This window comes from Triturus cristatus, chromosome 6 (genome assembly GCF_964204655.1).
Source record: "Triturus cristatus chromosome 6, aTriCri1.1, whole genome shotgun sequence".
NCBI lineage: Eukaryota > Metazoa > Chordata > Amphibia > Caudata > Salamandridae > Triturus > Triturus cristatus.
In genome coordinates, this window is record NC_140589.1 from 1,805,433,426 (window position 1) to 1,805,451,874 (window position 18,449).

Sequence of the window (18,449 nt, forward strand, 5' to 3'; positions counted from 1 at the left end):
TCTCCGCTTGTAGCCCACTGCCCTAGAGAATGAGCCGTAAACCACTGTCAGGGGCTCCTACTGCCCGATCTGCACAGCCAGTCGCTGAGCAAGAAGGGAAGCTGGCGTAAGAGGGAGTTAGAGACACTGCCAGGAGCGTGAGCTCGGGATAACAGACAAAACTTGACAACGGGACCCAATATGGTCATTGCGCTTCCTGTTACCTTATCTACCAGCCATGGCACAACCCAACCATTAAACCAGGACCGTATTTGCTTCAGGCTGTAGGATTTCCCCCCTTAATGGGAAACTGGCTCTTGATCTGAGCTAAAGAGTAAGCTTTCTCAGTGGTGGTGAGGGCTGAGGAGGCCTGAATACCTACAGGGTGACCTCCGTAGGTGCCCTCAACCTGACTCACTCCCATATCTTGCACCCGACCTGCCCTGGACTATGATGGTCGAACAGATGCGCTCCCTGGCCTGGTCCAAGAAGTGGAGACCCCGGCTGGGTAGACCCTCTCTTTCCGCTCATGGTGATTGCAAGAAGACTACCTATGGTGGTGTGGAGAATCCAGAACCCTGGCTGTGGAAATCACCCTCATGGACCAGGAAAGCGGCTATAGCTGCCCCAGCATCTTCAGCCCCACCACATCATCACCTCTGTCTGGAGAGGGAAAGGAAGGATCAAAAGAGCGAGTGTAAAGTAGCCCAAGCATGTCAAAGCTGGTCCAACCCTCCACCCTCACTGCACCCCTGCTTGTCAGAAGTGAAGGCCTGCAGGAGGTAAGATCTGTACGCGTGTTACCGCAGCAAGAACCTGTTCCAACACAGTGTGCGTACGATTGTGGGGCTCCCCTCCATGATTGAGAAAGTGTAGGAGAAGGCAGGACTCACTGAGTGGCAGTGTCTTGTGAAAGGTGTGGCCACCAAGAGGAAAGGACACTTCCCATGCCAAGCCTCTTAAGATCCCACAACGTACGGTTTAATAACTGAAGTAAGAAGAATTTAAGAACTGGGCAGCACTGGGGAAATGAATTGATATGTGGTCAGTGTTTACAATACTTCACTGCCTCACAATGTATAACAAGGTTTACCAGTACATCATTTTAGGGGCAAATTCTAGCCAGCATTCTACCTGTTCTCACTATATTTCTTATTCTTATGGGTGTTATGTGTGTTGGTTCATCTGTTAGTGGAAATTGGCTTTGTTTATTTTTCATTATGAACTACTTGAGGGGGCCATTTGTTCAGTTGTAATACATTTGTAGATTATCATTTTGGTTTAGTATATATAAAATGACTAAATAATAAATGGAAACAAGCATTGGCATAGCCAATAGGTCTCGCCTTTGGGACCTTATAAGTGTTTAGCCATGCAACAGTTGCATAACTAAATACTTATAAGGTCCCAAAAGCGAGACCTATTGGCACGGCCGCAAAAGTGATCGCGATCAAACATGAAAGCGGCCGCGAAAGTGAAAGTAATCGCGGAAAAGCACGGCACGCGCGCCCGCGCACATGCACTGTAGCTCTAGGCTGGCCTGGTAGCACTTTTTGGAGCCCTCTCAAAAAGCATCGCCAGACCAGCGCATGCGCTGGGTCAGGCGAGACCTAAAAAGGATGCTCTGAGTATCCTGGGAAACAGGCAAGAGAAGTCACTGCAGATCTCCAAGTGGAGGAACTGGTGGACTGCAGTGGTTGGTACTACTATAGGTACAGGGAGGAGTCCCCCAATGACACTTGTGATTTCTTCTTCCTCAGCTACCCGGTAAGAGGGGCTTTGGACCGGCCGGCTGGACGGTGCAAGCTAAGATGGAGATCTACCTTTGGTTAGGCCTCAACAAACAGCGCAAAGACTTTCTGAGCGGACTGCCCTGTGGATTCGAAGAAAACAAAGGTGCAAAGGGCCCTGGCCTGCAGTCCTTCCCGCCCATCAGCCTCTTGTACACAAGTAAGAACATGGACTTCCTTCTTTTCCTTTTGTCCAATGGGTAGGGAACATTGATGGACCGTGTCCACTGTTTTTGGCGTTTGGATGAAATGATATAAACTGTATTTCTTCTTATTTTTCCTTAATCTGCTGCTGCTGTTTAAGGCAAACCATTCCTTATCCACTCACTCTATAGAATCCATGCTGTACGTGTCAAATCATGAACTTAGCAGAAAACTAACACATTTAAAACAAGTTTGCAAACGTTTTCAAAAGAAAATCGCACGACTGTGAGATGGTTTTTAGGTGGATTCTGCACACATGGAACTCAACATAGCAGATTCCTTGCTGCGCTCAGTTTCCCGCTCAAAATGCTGTTTGTTCAAGTTGTCAACACAGTAGCTCCTCCCCCCCCAAACCTCCCTCATGTGACCGGCTGCCCCCTGCATGCTACACAACCACCCTTTGGGTGCATTACCCCTCCCCGCTGTTTTAGGTCTGGCTACAGACAACGTCAATTGTTTGCCAGGTCTCAGGTTAACACCACAAACAATACATCAGAGAGCTTTGGGTCAGCCCCTTTCAGCCAGTGGTCACTTTGGTCAGCCCCTTTCAGCCAGTGGTCACTTTGGGTCAGCCCCATTCAGCCAATGGTCACTTTGGCTCAGCCTCTTCAGCCAGTACTTGTTTGACGCGTCTCGCATGTTGGATCAGGCCATATGAGCATTGCACAGGTTTACATTTTCAGTGGTTTACAGTATTGGTTGACAAGGCACTCAATGCTCGCCATTGCAGCTCATGAAAAGTCCCCAGTGGCTTCCCTGCTGCAGCCTGGACCAATGAATTAATTTTTTGAGCTTCCAGAGTCTTATCTGGACCAAGTGAGCTATTCATAACATGGGGAACTTGAGAGCTCTGTGTTGGTGTTCACTTTCTTGCTTGGACTGGGATGGATATGAGGATGAAGTAAATCCCCTCTCTGCATGAGCCCCCCTAAACATTGTGAAGCCAATGCTCGAGGATGAGTCTTACGAGGAGCTCAGTGAAGGTTTCATGTTAGGGAAGCTTCGTCTTGTAGAACCACCCCCCCTCAGGCACCTGCCATAACGAGTCTAAGAATGTATCCACACCCAACCAATAAGACCACTGCTTCCCTGATTGAACCTGTACTGAACCCAGTGCTTCATTTGTGAAAAAAATAAGTGCCAGAGCTCTCATCAGGAGGCCATTGCAGCTTGCACCACACATTGCCCCTGCCAGCTCTGCCAATGGTAGTAACAACAAAACTATTTACCATCACACTTCTACATGCGTGACCATATGGAGTATTCCAGCCCCACAGGCAGCAGGTAATAGTCATGTTTAATGTACACTGAATTAATAATTGATTGTAGTTGTGGTCATCTCAGTCAGTGCCACCTTGTGGCAGACTGCCACAAGCACCGGTGTTGACAATTAAATGCCGGTGCCGAGCACCGGAAACCACTGGTTCAAATTAAGCACTGCCCCACTCCACCCTCCACACACATCTGCTGGTCATGGTGGTTCTGACATGAGCCCCAGAGCCAGTGTGGTGCATGTCAAGGTGAAATACCAAATTCAATAACATGTTTGAAGCACCTGCTCAACAAATGTTTGGGTTTAGAGAAAACAAATTCCCAAAACGGAAGTTCATTTAATCCAAAAGTAAAACAAACGCGCACAGAGTATTCTCCCTGCCTCTGCAGTTTCCCTGCCCAAGGAAAACAAGGACAGTCATTCCGCCTTCAGTAGGGTGCGGCAACGACGACCCAGCGAACCTGTGGTGAGCCTGGCGGCTGGGTCAGAGGTCACCACCGACAGAGCTAGCTAGAGCTCAAACGATGGTAACCCAGCAGTTCCCCACTTCTGAATGAGGCAGGGAAATGGTAGGTTTGGCGAGGCGGAAGGACCAACCTCGCTGCTTCACACTATTCCTGCAACTCTGTCAAATCGCATTACGTCATCAGTTAAGGTACTTGCGTAGAGTTTACATTACGTGTTGAGTTACTGTTTTGATTTCCAACTTTTCATTTTCTTGATGGGGCCAGGTCAAATGCACAAAACTCTCATCAGGACATCTGCAAATGTACATTTGTTGCATACCGCCATGGCTTGTATAAATGTACACGTGTCTTGGAATTCGAGAATTGTTCCAGGCGAACTCCGAAGAACATGTCACTTATAGAGATTCCGAAGAGTCTATGGACTGAAGCATAAGGAAATGAAGCAAGTTTATATTTCATGCAATGTTTATCATTCTTGTTTCTCCAATTTGCGACTCACAATTGAGCGCAAATTACGAGTGGCAATTTGGAATTGTCGTACATCTGGCCCCTTATCAATGTTTAATTATTTTTCCTCTGTGTCTCACTCCAGAGAAGTCAGTCTTACAATGTGTAATTCTTTTTCTTCTGTCTCACTCCAGAGAAGTCAGTCTAACAATATGTAATACTTTTTCTCTGTCTTATTTCAGAGAAGCCAGTCTTACAATGTGTAATTCTTTTTCCTCTGTGTCTCACTCCCAAGAAGCCAGTCTTACAAGGTGTAATTCTTTTTCCTCTGTTTTTCACTCCCAAGAAGCCAGTCTATCAATGTGTAATACCTTTTCTTCTGTCTCACTCCAGAGATGCCAGTCTTACAATGTGTAATACCTGTTCTTCTGTCTCACTCCAGAGATGCCAGTCTAACAATGTGCAATACCTGTTCTTCTGTCTCACTCCTGAGATGCCAGTCTAACAATGTGTAATACCTTTTCTTCTGTCTCACTCCAGAGATGCCAGTCTAACAATGTGTAATTGTTTTCCCCTATGTCTCACTCCCGATAAGCCAGTCTAACGATGCACATTTTGTTTTCTTTTCTGTCTCCCTCCAGAGAAGCAGGTCTTCCAGCTCCGAGCGCACATGTACCAGGCGCGCAGTCTGTTTGCTGCAGATAGCAGTGGCCTGTCGGATCCATTTGCCAGGGTTTTCTTCATCTCTCATAGTCAGTGCACTGAGGTAGGTGGCTGTCCTACTAGTACCACTCGAGCACAGCCTTTTTTCAAACCACCCTCTATCAGGCTTGGGGAGAGAGCTTGTCAAAAAGGATTGAAGTGTTGGCAGTATAAGATTTCACTGTTAAGCTCATTATGCAGCATCATTTATTACACACAGTGTCCAAGGCCAAATACACAAGAAGTGTGGTCAGAGAAGATATACACATGGTCCAGAGATTGGTGATATAAGGAAAGTGTGTGTTGGAGATAGCAAGAGACTTTGTCTAAATGTTGAGGTGGAGGTGTTCTGGCCAGGCACATTTGTGGTCTGAAGTGAAAAAGTACCGCTCTAGTTGAAAACATGGCAGTCTTACGAAGGCAGAGATGTGGTGTGCATGGGTGCAGATGGGTACATACATGACAAGAGCGGGCAGTCTAACAAGAAAGACGTTCATTTTGTAGAAGATAGTTTCTAGAGAAGAAAAGTGTTGATCGAACAGGCGGTGGACACTTGTCTCTAAAACGAATGGACGGGTTATGAGGGTAAGGAAAATAATTCTTTGTAAATGTAGGCTCTCTCCTATATTTACATCAAACACCCAAAAAAGTGATGGGAGGAATACTTGCAAATAGTCTACTCTACTGGCAGTCGCTCTGGGTAGCATTCCACCCCATATGTTTTCACCCATTGTGCCACTCTAGACAGAGGCCCTCCTTATGCAAACCAGCCCTGATCCTGCCCCTGAAGGGAACAGTCCACCCCAAAACTGCCAGATGAGGCCTCCTCTAGAAGTAAATACAAGCAACCCTGGACCACATTCGATCTTTCTAGGCCTAATCAGGTGTAAAACTTAGATTCTCAAGATGTTACTCTACGTTACGAAGTCTGAGTCAAATTTTGTTTACATAATGTGCATTTCAAGGTGGACACAGGGAGCGGAAAATGAGTGATAGTCACCCTGGCCTCAAAAGGACTGGACAAGCAACATTGTGTCCTGGTGGCCCTTTGGCAGATTATTCCCTACATCAGATGTTCCTCTGGTACTCAGAGGAGATTCCACCAGTGTAGACCTGGCACTTTCCCCAAATCTAAACAAAGCGAGGGTACTGCAAGTTGGTCAGGGCCCTAGAGCTGCTCACGCTTTGCCAAACTCCAGCTAAGGCCCGAACTTTGCCTACTTCATAATTTGCAAGCAACAAACATTGTTTAATATCAGTTTGCTTTATTTTTGGTCATGCAAAATCCTTTTTGTTATATGACCTACAGTGAACATGAAATATACCAAAATATGTGCTGCATTTAAAGTCTATTAATGCAGAAAAAGCAGTGCAAAATAAACACTGCTAACCTTTTCTAATAAGAGGCCCCAAAATCATGAATATATTTTCTTTAAAAGGTGCATTTGGCTCTCTTTTTTTTTCTCAGAGTTTTATATAGCGTAAACTAGACCCAAGACATCGGGTATCAGAACGCTGTACATGAGCACCAGTTTCGTTACAGATGAACACATTCATTTTTGTTAGGCACGGGGAGATTAAGTGATTTGCCCAGAATCACAGAATGTTGAGCGTCGTTGCCGAGAATCGAACCCGGTTCCCCAGATCTGAGGTCGACCACCCTAGCCGTGAGGCTACATCCTCTCCCCTTATGACAACAGATGGCTATAATAATATAGAATGGACCATCCACAACACAGCAGTCTTGCGTGTTGTCTTACCACATAATGAAGCAACAGGAAATATTTGCAGCAATTGATTATTCCGTCACATTTGAATATCATACAGATAAAGGATGTATTAAGTGCATAGGAAATCGGAAAATGTTGAACACTAGATGTTTAATGTACATGTTTATCGTTGAACACATTCATTGGGTGAACAAACTATGCTGCTGCTCATGGGCACTGACCCCCCCCCCCCCATAACAGCCCCTCATACTTTATTAGAACCTAAGGCAGGCACATGTATTCTGTGGAGCAGTTCTCAATTAAGCTGTTCATTGGTCCTGCGATTCTTCCAGGTACTTAACGAGACCCTGTGCCCCACCTGGGACCAGTTGCTGGTGTTCGACAATGTGGAGTTGTACGGTGAAGCCCATGAGATGCGAGATGACCCTCCGATCATCGTCATAGAGATCTACGATCAGGACACTGTGGTAAGTACAACTGAGATGCCTAGGAAGGGATATTTAAAACCGAATTCACCATGATTTTGAAATAAGGAAGCTCATTTACTCCGGTAACTTAACTCAGTCGACTACCATCCACTGCAGAGATCAGTATGTTACCTGAAAAACACAGGTTTAAACACTGGCAGTTCCACTCTGTCTTTCATAACTCCAAGGTCAATAGAATGAGTGTGATAATGCCTAGAGCTAATTTCATTCTATAATATATGTGTTATCATTTTATCATTTGCAACGTACAATTTGTTTACATCCATTTCATTGCCAATCAATTTCCTTGTGGGCATTTCCACGTGGATGCAATTTAATCTCATCATCTGTCAATTAATTGGAAGTAATATAATAAAAATATATATTTAATGGTTAAAGATGAATATGTTTTAAGATGGTAATAAGGGGAATGATGAAGGGTTTAGAGGTGAAGGATTGAGGGACAGAGAGTGAATGGTTTAGGAGGTGAAAGATTTGAGAGTGAAGGCACCAAATTGCCATAAACTCTCAAAAGAATAGGCCTCATTTAAATAGGCATCCTATCAGAGATTGGGTACTAATAGGATTGTAGTTCACAAATGGTCACAGTTGAGGTGTGACAGTCAGTCTCTCAATCATGATCCTTAACAATTTCCTCCAATGATGGTAATCATCGTTCTTCCCGAATATTAGCTGAAAACAAATATGTGCAACATAAGTTGCACAAAAATTAACCAAATATGTGAAATCCACAATAGAATGCAATGAAACCATCAACATATAAATAAACAGCTAAGCAATCCTAAAAGTGAATTGATATCATTAATGAGATGTAGATATCTTCCTAATTTGGGGGGCATTAGACGCTCCCTTAGTATCGCCCAGCTTGTTTTCATTCAACTAAGCACATTACAATAAGAGAAACAATCTGGAAAACTTTAGATGAGAATTGGGTGGATGAAATGGATCTCTTTTGCCACTTCAGTATTGAGGGTGATCTGCACTGTCAGTATCTGGGGTATCAGTGTACTTGATATATACTAACATAGTATTAAAACCTTTGTATTCATACGCTGTTGTGCAGGACATTTTTATTTTTTGTGTTAACAAAAACCTTAATAAAAAAGATGTGGAAAAAAGGAAATAAAAGTATGTTTTATTTTTTGCTTTTGGTCTCTTTGTTGTTGAGAACAGATGTGAACTTTTTTTTTTTGTGTTGAGAACAGATCTGAACTGGGTTTTGTTAGACGGCCCTGCTTACGTTTGAATGCTTGAATAAAGCAACTAAAAATGTACTAGGCGTGAATGTGGAAATTTCACATTTGAAATTAAGCAACGTGCTGGAAACCTTTTCAAAACTGTGAACAGACAGAGGTTCATTTCCATTGCATTCCTTCTTTTGATCCAAGGTGCTCTCTGTTTCTTGTAGGGGAAAGCAGATTTCATGGGCCGGACCTTTGCCAAACCTGTGGTAAAAATGTCTGATGAAAGGTACTGCCCGCCTCGCTTCCCTCCCCAACTTGAATATTACCAGATATACCGAGGAAATTCCACCGCTGGGGATCTGCTGGCAGCTTTCGAACTCCTCCAGGTAAGAGAAGATGCCCAGGTAATGCGTATCTGGGACAAAGCATAAGTTCACAACAACATTGTGAACCAAAAGAAAGCTCGTTTGTGGAGAGTAGATGCTTCTATAGACAAACACATCACAGAGCTGTTATCCCATTCATTGGCTGTGAGTAAAGCATGTCACTTGTAGGACAAAGCGTAATCTATAGGTTGAAACCCTGGCTGTCTACTCAGAACCCTGGAGCTGTATTGTACTTTTCTCAAGTACCGTCCTCTCCATGCCCAACACATACACAATTTTCAGCAAGAAGAGGCAGTTTGAGGTTTGATTTCTCAATATGAAGGACTACATATATGTGAACCACACTTTCTTGTTGATGAGCAAATTTCTCCTATATGACATCTGATAAGTACATCCATGAAAGTTGCTTGCGGCCCTGAGTCACATGCCCACGCACAGATCTGAAGACTACAAATTCCTATCAAAGAGTCATTGGGATTTTGCTTTTGGACTCCCAGCAGTATCTATAAATGAGATACTACTCATTGAGACCTTAGTTTGAAAAGTCTTTGTCTTTTAATTGAAGTAACGTGAATAATTACAATGCCATAATATTACGATTACATAAAAGAACATACACGCTGCATTCTCAATGCATAACAAATTTAGGGCCAGATGTACGACCTGCCAATTAACGAGTCGAAAATTGGGATGCACAACAGTGTCTGAGACACTGTTTGCGATTCCCAATGGGGTCGCAAATTGCATGCCTCATGCATATTAATGAGGCTGTTACATTTGCGACCCCATTGGGAATGGCTGGCACTCCCAGGGACGGTGGCCTGCTGGGGTCAGCAGACCTCCATGTCTGAGACTGCTTTGAAATAAAGCAGTTTTTTTAATGCAGCACGTTTTCCTTAAAGGAAAATGGGATGAATTTAAAAAATAAAAATGAAACTTTTCAGGCTTCATTTTTTAAGGGCAGGCAGTGGTCTCTGAGACCACTGCCTGCCCTTAAAAAATATATGCGCATGCATTCACAAAGGATAAGGGGACCCCTTATCATTTGCAAGTGCATTACGACCCTTCTGAGAAGGGTGTTAAACTGCAAGTGTTTTGCGACCGCTAAGCGCCAAGACACCCACAGGTATAAGTGCGCTATATAAATTGCAATAACATAACACAACATAACAAACATTCTTACATAGCTTAAGGAGTCGCTATTAGGAAGGGACGCCCTTGGAACGCCCCTTCCTAATAGCGAGCCGCTAATCCTACTTTGCGAGTCGCAAACTTATTTACGACTCGCAAAATAGGATTAGTACATGGGCCACAGGTTTTTTGCGGGCGCAAACGGGTCTAAAACCCATTTGCGCACGCAAAAAACCTTTGTACATCTAACCCTTAGCCTCTAGGCACTAATGTTGCCTTTCCTCCCTCCTATCTGAAGAAGCCAGTTTCCTTTTACAAGCCTTCCAGAAATGTGTACTCACAAGATTCAGCTACGGCATCTGTCTCCAGAATCACCGGGATAAAAAAGATTCCTAATACACAGCTGTATCTCTGAACATGCTTTCAAAGGACCGGTGCACATCTGGAAGATCTACTCTGTCTTGCTCTTGATTCATTTTTACCTTGACCCTCAGATGCCCCCAGTGTGTGAAGCTCTTTACAAATGGCAATGCAATAGAGCGCTATGCATTAAATCCAGTAGATAAGTAAAACTATTAGTCCTTATGGCATACTAACAAGAAGTGCAATCAATCATGTTCTCTTTGTTTTGTCTAATATGACAAACTGCTTCTAAGGGCACAGACAATCTACAAATGCTTGGCTACACAGCACCCTACTACTCCATGCTTGTTTCCCCTGGATCCTTAAGCAAAGTTCTACTGTCTTTTTTACTTGTTTCCTCCACATGTTGCACATGCACTGGTGCTTGTTACAGCATTTACCTGCTCCAAATATATTTAATAGTGCTTGTGACAAAAGTATGCCGTTATTGTTGTTTTCAAGCAGTTTTCAGGATTTCTTGTGGTGTACTCCTAGAGACAATCAAGCCTGTAGCATGCACATGTTATATTGCATCAATGAATTCATATATGCAATTACAAATGAATAAATAAGTATGGGCAAAACTCCTGCTTGACCGTCACTGCTTCTTCATCCCCACCAATTTCACTTTGTACCCAAGTATTTTGCCATTTTGACCCAGTCTACGTGGCCTACAGAGACCACCCCAAACACAATAATCTAGTGCTCCACAGGGGTATCTGCAAAAACAACAGGTGATGGACAGAATGCGGCACAATTTCATACATTCACCCCAGTACAGAGATCTGGGCCTAAATCCATCGTTTTTTTGCTCACCATGCCATTCCAGTTTGAACCCAGCCATATGCAAATCAGTCTTGACCCTGTGCCTCATGGGAACAGTCCAGCCCGAACTGCCAAGCCAGGTCCTCCCTGGACTGGAAACAAGCATCCGAGGACCGGTTTCGGGGTTTCACCCCTCTTCAGCCAGGATAGCTTGATTCCAGTGGTATGGAGAGCACGGGACTCACGTTTGAGCATACCCGACCCACTCGGGGTGACAAATGCAAAAACAACAGTTGATGGACAGAATGCTGAGTAATGTCATACATTCACCCCAGTACAGAGATCTGGGCCTAAATCCATCGTTTTTTTGCTCACCATGCCATTCCAGTTTGAACCCAGCCATATGCAAATCAGTCTTGACCCTGTGCCTCATGGGAACAGTCCAGCCCGAACTGCCAAGCCAGGTCCTCCCTGGACTGGAAACAAGCATCCGAGGACCGGTTTCGGGGTTTCACCCCTCTTCAGCCAGGGTAGCCTGATTCCAGTGGCATGGAGAGCACGGGACTCATGTCTGAGCATACCTGTCCCACTCGGGGTGACAAATGCAAAAACAACAGTTGATGGACAGAATGCTGAGTAATGTCATACATTCACCCCAGTACAGAGATCTGGGCCTAAATCCATCGTTTTATTGCTCACCATGCCATTCCAGTTTGAACCCAGCCATATGCAAATCAGTCTTGACCCTGTGCCCCATGGGAACAGTCCAGCCCGAACTGCCAAGCCTGGTCCTCCCTGGACTGGAAACAAGCATCCGAGGACCGGTTTCGGGGTTTCACCCCTCTTCAGCCAGGGTAGCCTGATTCCAGTGGCATGGAGAGCACGGGACTCATGTCTGAGCATACCTGTCCCACTCGGGGTGACAAATGCAAAAACAACAGTTGATGGACAGAATGCAGAACAATGTCATACATTCACCCCAGTACAGAGATCTGGGCCTAAATCCATCGTTTTTTTGCTCACCATGAGGCACAGGGTCAATACTGATTTGCATCTGGCCATGTCTGAACTGGGGTGGCGTGGTTAGCAAAATAACGATGGATTAAACCCAGATCTGTGACTGGGGGTGAATGTTTTGCCAATGTGCAACATTCCGTCCATCATCTTGTGTGGTTTGCCACAGGGGTATCTGAGCACAGGGGAGACCTTAAATTGCTTCCCCACCCCTTATTCTTGACGAGGCCTTAGTCTAGCACGGCAGCATATTGGTTCCTTCAGTGACTTGTTGAATTGATAAAAGTTTATTTGTCTATAAAGATGTCAGCTACAAGAAAAATACATTAAATCTGCTGGAGTTTTCCAGTGGTAATATATATTTATATCCATGAGCAGACAAAGTCCATTAGGGCTACTTAAGAGGCTGTGTGACCCCTGACAGAAACCTTCAGAAAAGAGGATGGGGCCCCATACAGCTTCCCTAAGGTTCAACATCCAGTTTTGTTCTTGGGGCACCCACCAACATTTATGAGGGTAATGTATTAGACCTGATCTCTTCCTCATTGCTGTATTACAAGTCAGAGAACTCAGGTGAGTGGATTGCTATCCTACTGAAGTCTTTTTGAAATTGCATTAGTCTATTTGTTACCTGAGCTGCCCAAATTCATAGCTTACATCTCTGTATATGGTCCAGGCACACAAAGCCCTGCCGTATGAAGATATGTCTGCTGAGTGTTCAGGCGTGATTAGAGTGGTTCAAACTGACAACCCCTCTCTGACAACTGATAAGAAAGCTGATTAGTTTTGTATAAAACCGCCCTAATAGTTGTATTACTGAATATCAACCCCAAGATTATCGTTGAAAAGAATCAAAATATCAAGGACACGGTAGCCGGCGAAAGATTTTACTATCTCGGCATTCATATCACACTCAACACTACGCTCTTCTATGAGGCTAACCTTATGCCTCCCTTGGCCCGATTTCGCAAAGACTTCATTCACTGTCGAGCGTTACCCCTTACACTGCTCGACAGAGCGGCATTATTTAAGATGTTGGCCCTCCCCCACTTCCTCTATGCATTGCACAACACCCCGCACGGTGTTCCCGAGACCTACTTTGTCAGCGTTGAGAGTGAAGTCAGAAATCTTTTATGGGATGGCAAGTGTCCACGCATAGCTACACTCAAACTCACTAGGGGGTGGTATGATGGAGGAATCGCGCTGCCTGACCTACGGCGATATTGGGCCTCCCAATTGGTGGTGATAAATCAATGGGTCTTTGCCCCACCGCAAGAACCGGCAATCCGAACTGATAGATGGGTTATGTTTGGTGGTGGTTACCAACGCGCACTCTACTCCACTCCCAAAAAGCTGCATCTGACGGGTCCAACTGCCCATACAGTATCGATTTGGCATGCAGTAACCAAGAAAATGGGCTGGCACAAAAACATTACGCAGCACACCCCTCTATGTGACGCCAAACGGTTAGGTACACTAAGTAGGAATCCAGGGTTTGACAAATGGGACCTCATTGGTGTCAAGAATTCCTGTCATGCGAGGGGAGGAAAACGGTAACCAGCGAAAACGGACTACATCTCCCAGGATGCTTAGCGGTTGAGAGGTTATGTAAACAGGAGAGCTGTTACATAACTCAAGGAAAACACGCCCTTATGTAAACAGGAGAGCTGTTACATAACTCAAGGAAAACACGCCCTTATGTAAACAGGAGAGCTGTTACATAACTCAAGGAAAACACGCCCTTATGTAAACAGGAGAGCTGTTACATAACTCAAGGAAAACACGCCCTATAAAGGGAGGAACCGGGAGGTACAACGCTGTCGGATATTGTGTTTACACCGACGTACCTGCTTAGTGAAGAGCAGTGTTCCGGAGTGGTGCTCCAGTAAGGCAAGAACGGAGGTAGGTCGAGTCGTTACTCCCTGGGCCGTGTCTTGCCCCATCGTCACCTGTGAAGGACCCGGAAGCTCTACCGGATAACCATTGAGCTTCGCTTTTTGACTCGGCTGAGTCAAAGCGCAGTGGCGCTTTTGCTGGTTGGAGTCGTAACTCCCAGCCCGACCAGAGATACAGGGACTGCCAGCTGTAACGCACACCAGGAGGTGTTTGCTGCGTTACAGACTCGGAAGTCCACAGGATCGATCGAGCGGCTGCTCTCGGTTCAGTCTTCTTTGCTTGTGATTGGGGTATCGGTGACGCATCACCAGGAGGTGACTCCGCGTCCCGGTGCAGTCTGAGGAAGAGGTTGAGCGGCTGCTCCCTTCAGGTAGAGACCCCGGCTGGGTGTTTCCCTGACTCCTCGATTCTCCCCAACACTCTTCGTGCCCCTCACAGCCTACCGATTGGCATTGTCGGCCATTTCATTTCTGCCCTCTGTTGGCATACGCCGGGATCGGCGTATATGCAGAGGACGGTTAGGACCATCCGTGCTGTGGGCTGGTAACGTACTTAGCCTGGAGGATTCCAGTGACTATAACCTTTGTTTATTCCTTGTATTATTTTTGCCTTCATTAAAATAACTAAACCTTCACAAGTGGTTGCGTTCTCATTATCGTGTCTGTTAAACGATCCTGAGACGTTCAGGGCGTTACAATTGGCCTCTCTCTGGCGGGTGATCTATGGAAACGTGAGGGCATGGTCTCCTTTGCAACTTTGCAAAAAGAGTATCATCTTGCTGACGCCGAAACTTACCGGTATCTTCAGATTAGGCACGCACTCACTTCAGTGGTCCCCAAAGGTGACTCATTACCTGAGGCCTCCCCACTGGAGGACAGACTTCTGACTGACCCCATGCCCCGTAGGGCAATATCACTCACTTAACGTAAGCTCATCAATAATCAGCCTGATCCACTCGTTAAACTCCGTCAATAATTGGAAACGGACGTAGGCTATCTAGAAGACGATGACTGGCAGCAATCCCTGGCCTCTCCCCGAGTGGTCGCCATCCCCATGCGCCTCCGACTGGTCCAACTTAAGGACTTACACTGCTCCTACTTACCCGCACACACACTTGTTAAGATGGGCCGTCGGACTGACCCTAATTGCGTTACAGGGTGCTCATCAGTGGGCACCTATTTCCATACGATTTGGGACTGCCCGCGATTACACCCTTATTGGGTGAAAATAGTTTCGGAGTTGGTAAGGGTGGGAGGGAAGGCCATCACACTGTCCCCACAGATCTGTTTATTGGATACATGGGAAGCCATGGATCTGACCCATACCGAACGTTCATGGGCATCGCTGGGGTTCGCTCTGGCGAAAAGAAACACTGCTCAGGGGTGGGGGTCGAACATCCTTCCGAGTTATGCATAATGGGCCAAACATATGGACAGAGCCATGCTTGCCGAAAAAGACGAGTTTAAACACCGGGGGTGCCCAAAGAAATGGGACAATAAATGGGCAAAATGGAATGTTGCTAGGGGTGGACTTTGTGTTTCTCCCACAGTGGAACTGCAAAATACTATTGCTGATGTCACAGCTGTTTAAGGTCCTGAAGTACTGCATTTTTTCCACTATTTGCACACAATGGTGTTCTATGTGCCTTACTGATACTGTATTGACCCGTGATTTCTTACTGTACAAGCATATTTCTTCAATAAAAAGAGAATTAAAAAAAAAAGAATATCAAGGACAGAATATCGAGGAACTACATATATAGGAGGAGCCGGCGCCCTGAGACCCATCAGCGGGTTTTTAATATATTCAGCAGAACAATTTATGCACCTTTTGGGAATCGTATATTCCCTCCGGCACTTCAACTCCCATAACTACTAGCGCAGTATCATACAGAACAGCCCATCAAGGGGCACGCTATTTAAGTGTACGTTGGAGGACGTGACCGGATCGTGCTCTTTTCACCAGGAGCCTTTGAGAAAGAAGACGACTTCGAAACGCGTCAGGCAGCATTGGTGAATGGCTGCGAAAGTGATCAGTTAGCTGGCATCCTTCGTACCTGAAAATACGAGTCTGAAGCTTGCAGCTCCATGTTGTGGTTCGAGTGCCTCTCATGAACTGGTAAACATGTGGAATTAGGTCTATACAATCTAGGCGTACTTACTTGTTGATATTTTATTTTCAATATTTTGTCCTTGCTACTGTGTCCAGTCGGTATGCCGGTGTCAATATTCATGCCACACCACAACCTAATCATGCCCCCACTCTGTTAAGAATGGTACATATGGGAAAAAGACTGAACAAATCTGTTATTGGAAAGGCTATATACTGCTAACAATGTTCATTTTTAGTGACTAAATTTCAATGGAAGGCACTGCAAATATTCTAATAGATACATAGTGTATTATCTTAAATTAGATTTGCGCCTGTGAGATATGCACTTCTGCCACTTGGTATCCTGTGCATTCCTCTACAAACCATTACTGTATAGTCTCACACCAAGGCACAACTTCCAACAGAATATTAATGCTCCGCCGACTTGTAGTGGTGTTGTTTTATGATAATAAGGTTAAGTAAAGCAGCACAATAAAGGAGATTTGGAAGTAGCCGTACCATGTAGGTGTGTTAGTTTGATTGTTGAATTTACAAGTTTTCACCAGACTCTATCCTTTCTCTCTCCTAATATCAGTTAGCATCCTTACGGCACCAGGAATTAACTAACCTGGGCGTTGACAATTGAGCAGCACCAGGTGTGGAGTATGGTAATAATATTGGCCAATTCTAATGATTTATCAAAGTCTCCTTTTGTTTAGGGTATATTGTGATTTGCAATGGTGATAACCATGGTGTTAAAGGAACTAAGGACCAAATGTATGAACACATTATCCTATAGACGTTGAATGGGTAGAAACATTTGATACATCTATCCCTAAAAGATGAGCCATCACAAAAGCTAAGTGTTACCCTTCCCCACCACAGAAGGTAAAAGTTACATTTGCAGTGTAATAAATGGGACAGAATTTGTAGTCTATCACACAAAAGATAGTGTTGATTCCTATTCCACACAAGATGAAACAATCAGAAATGAGCAAAGTCCTGCAAATTTGTTGGAGTTTCAGCTTTCCACTTTTTGGGATTAAAGGTTGTCTATATGACTAGCTGGCAGCCCTGTCCTTAAACCAGAGCCTTTCATAATTCAAGAAATACTCATCTTGTACGCCAGAAGTTTTCCTCTTGATGACTGTGCATGTAGATGACATGTGCTTTTTCTTCACCTGCAGTGTTTCCAGGACCATACCACACTATAATCTCTGTCTATGCTTTTTCCTACATTTCTCCTTTTTCTTTCTCTGTGTTGTCCCTCATGCTGCCAGATTCCCCGTGATGATCGAGAGATAAGGGCTGCCTTACTTGCTGTCTCTGACCCCAGTTTGCCTAAAATCAAGGTGCTTTTAGATGTCCTGCTTTCAGATGAAAGATTATTTTTAAATCAATGAGCTAAAACTATGGCAGCTGATGATGTCTATATTCATAAGTCACTCTTGTCAGAGATGCCTTCAGAGGAGTACCAGAACATTGGGAAAAACTTTTCTGAATTAGCACTCTTGAAGTTTATTTGTCACATGCATGCAAGGATGGAGATTATTTTACAAAATATTAACTACAGACAGATGAGTATCTCCTCTCCAGGACAGGCAAAAGCATAAAATGAATAAAGAATGCATAATCTTTATTTGCTAACATTCAATTTTAAAATAGTTCACTGTGTTTTTATGTTGTACTCTGCTTTTTATTTATCTGGCTTTATTTTTATGCTTCTTTTTGTATTCTGCTTCTTACCTTGAATCCTGACAGTGTACTTTGTGTCTATGGTTTCATAGCACCTGAAGACTTTATGCGTCCCTGTTTCTGATTGGTTGAGAAAGAGCAAGCTCAGAACTATGCAGCCAATGGATTAGCTCTTCTTAGTATCTCTATGATTGTGCTGATCTCTGAGAGGGCAAGGGGTGATTAACATCTTAGATTGGATGTCCACGCAGTTGGTGATTAATGCCCCAGGCTGTGCACACTTTGACTTACAGCTGTGTGATGACAGCATGCACTTACAGGGCAATATCTTGCTTACCCGATAGGACCCCACAGCGGCTCCATGTAAAGTCTAAAGATTATTTATTTTATTGTATTTTATTTATTGTATGTATTTGTAGAGTGCATGGTTATGCCTGACACTAAGCCTGGCACATATTAATGAGGGAAAGGACCAGCAAATTCATTCATCAGCCATAACCCGCAGAGTATTCCACCATACCTGTGATTGTAACCAATCGTAGTAGGTCACAATTCGCTACCTACCACATGCATATTTATGAGATAGATCAGATTGCGATCCGCTACGAATGCTGATTTTGCTCATCAACCGGTATAGGTCAGTTCAAAAAATCAGAAGTGATTCAGTAAAAGCTGGTGTGCAATTTGCGACTACTATTACTGAATTGATTCTTAGTATATCTGGCCCTAAGTGAACAAGCTGAGAATTGCTTGACAGATATCTATTCAGGATGTGTTGAAGGCCACTGATGGATAGATGTAGGTG

The 18,449-nt window shown here is 44.5% G+C and overlaps 1 protein-coding gene across 11 annotated transcripts in view; it reads left to right on the forward strand.

The window, feature by feature from the left end:
- Positions 1–18,449, forward strand: part of OTOF (otoferlin) — a 1,069,570-nt gene that overhangs the window by 881,570 nt on the left and 169,551 nt on the right. For 8 of the 11 annotated variants that reach the window (XM_085613159.1, XM_085613153.1, XM_085613156.1 and 5 more), the window contains exons 23-26: positions 1,740–1,929; positions 4,802–4,926; positions 6,925–7,059; positions 8,489–8,650. In XM_085613159.1, coding sequence (XP_085469285.1) covers positions 1,740–1,929; positions 4,802–4,926; positions 6,925–7,059; positions 8,489–8,650 — 612 coding nt within the window. Of the gene's footprint in view, positions 1–1,739; positions 1,930–4,801; positions 4,927–6,924; positions 7,060–8,488; positions 8,651–17,229; positions 17,302–18,449 lie in introns of all 11 variants that reach the window. The other 3 variants (XM_085613149.1, XM_085613148.1, XM_085613151.1) reach the window with 1 other exon arrangement.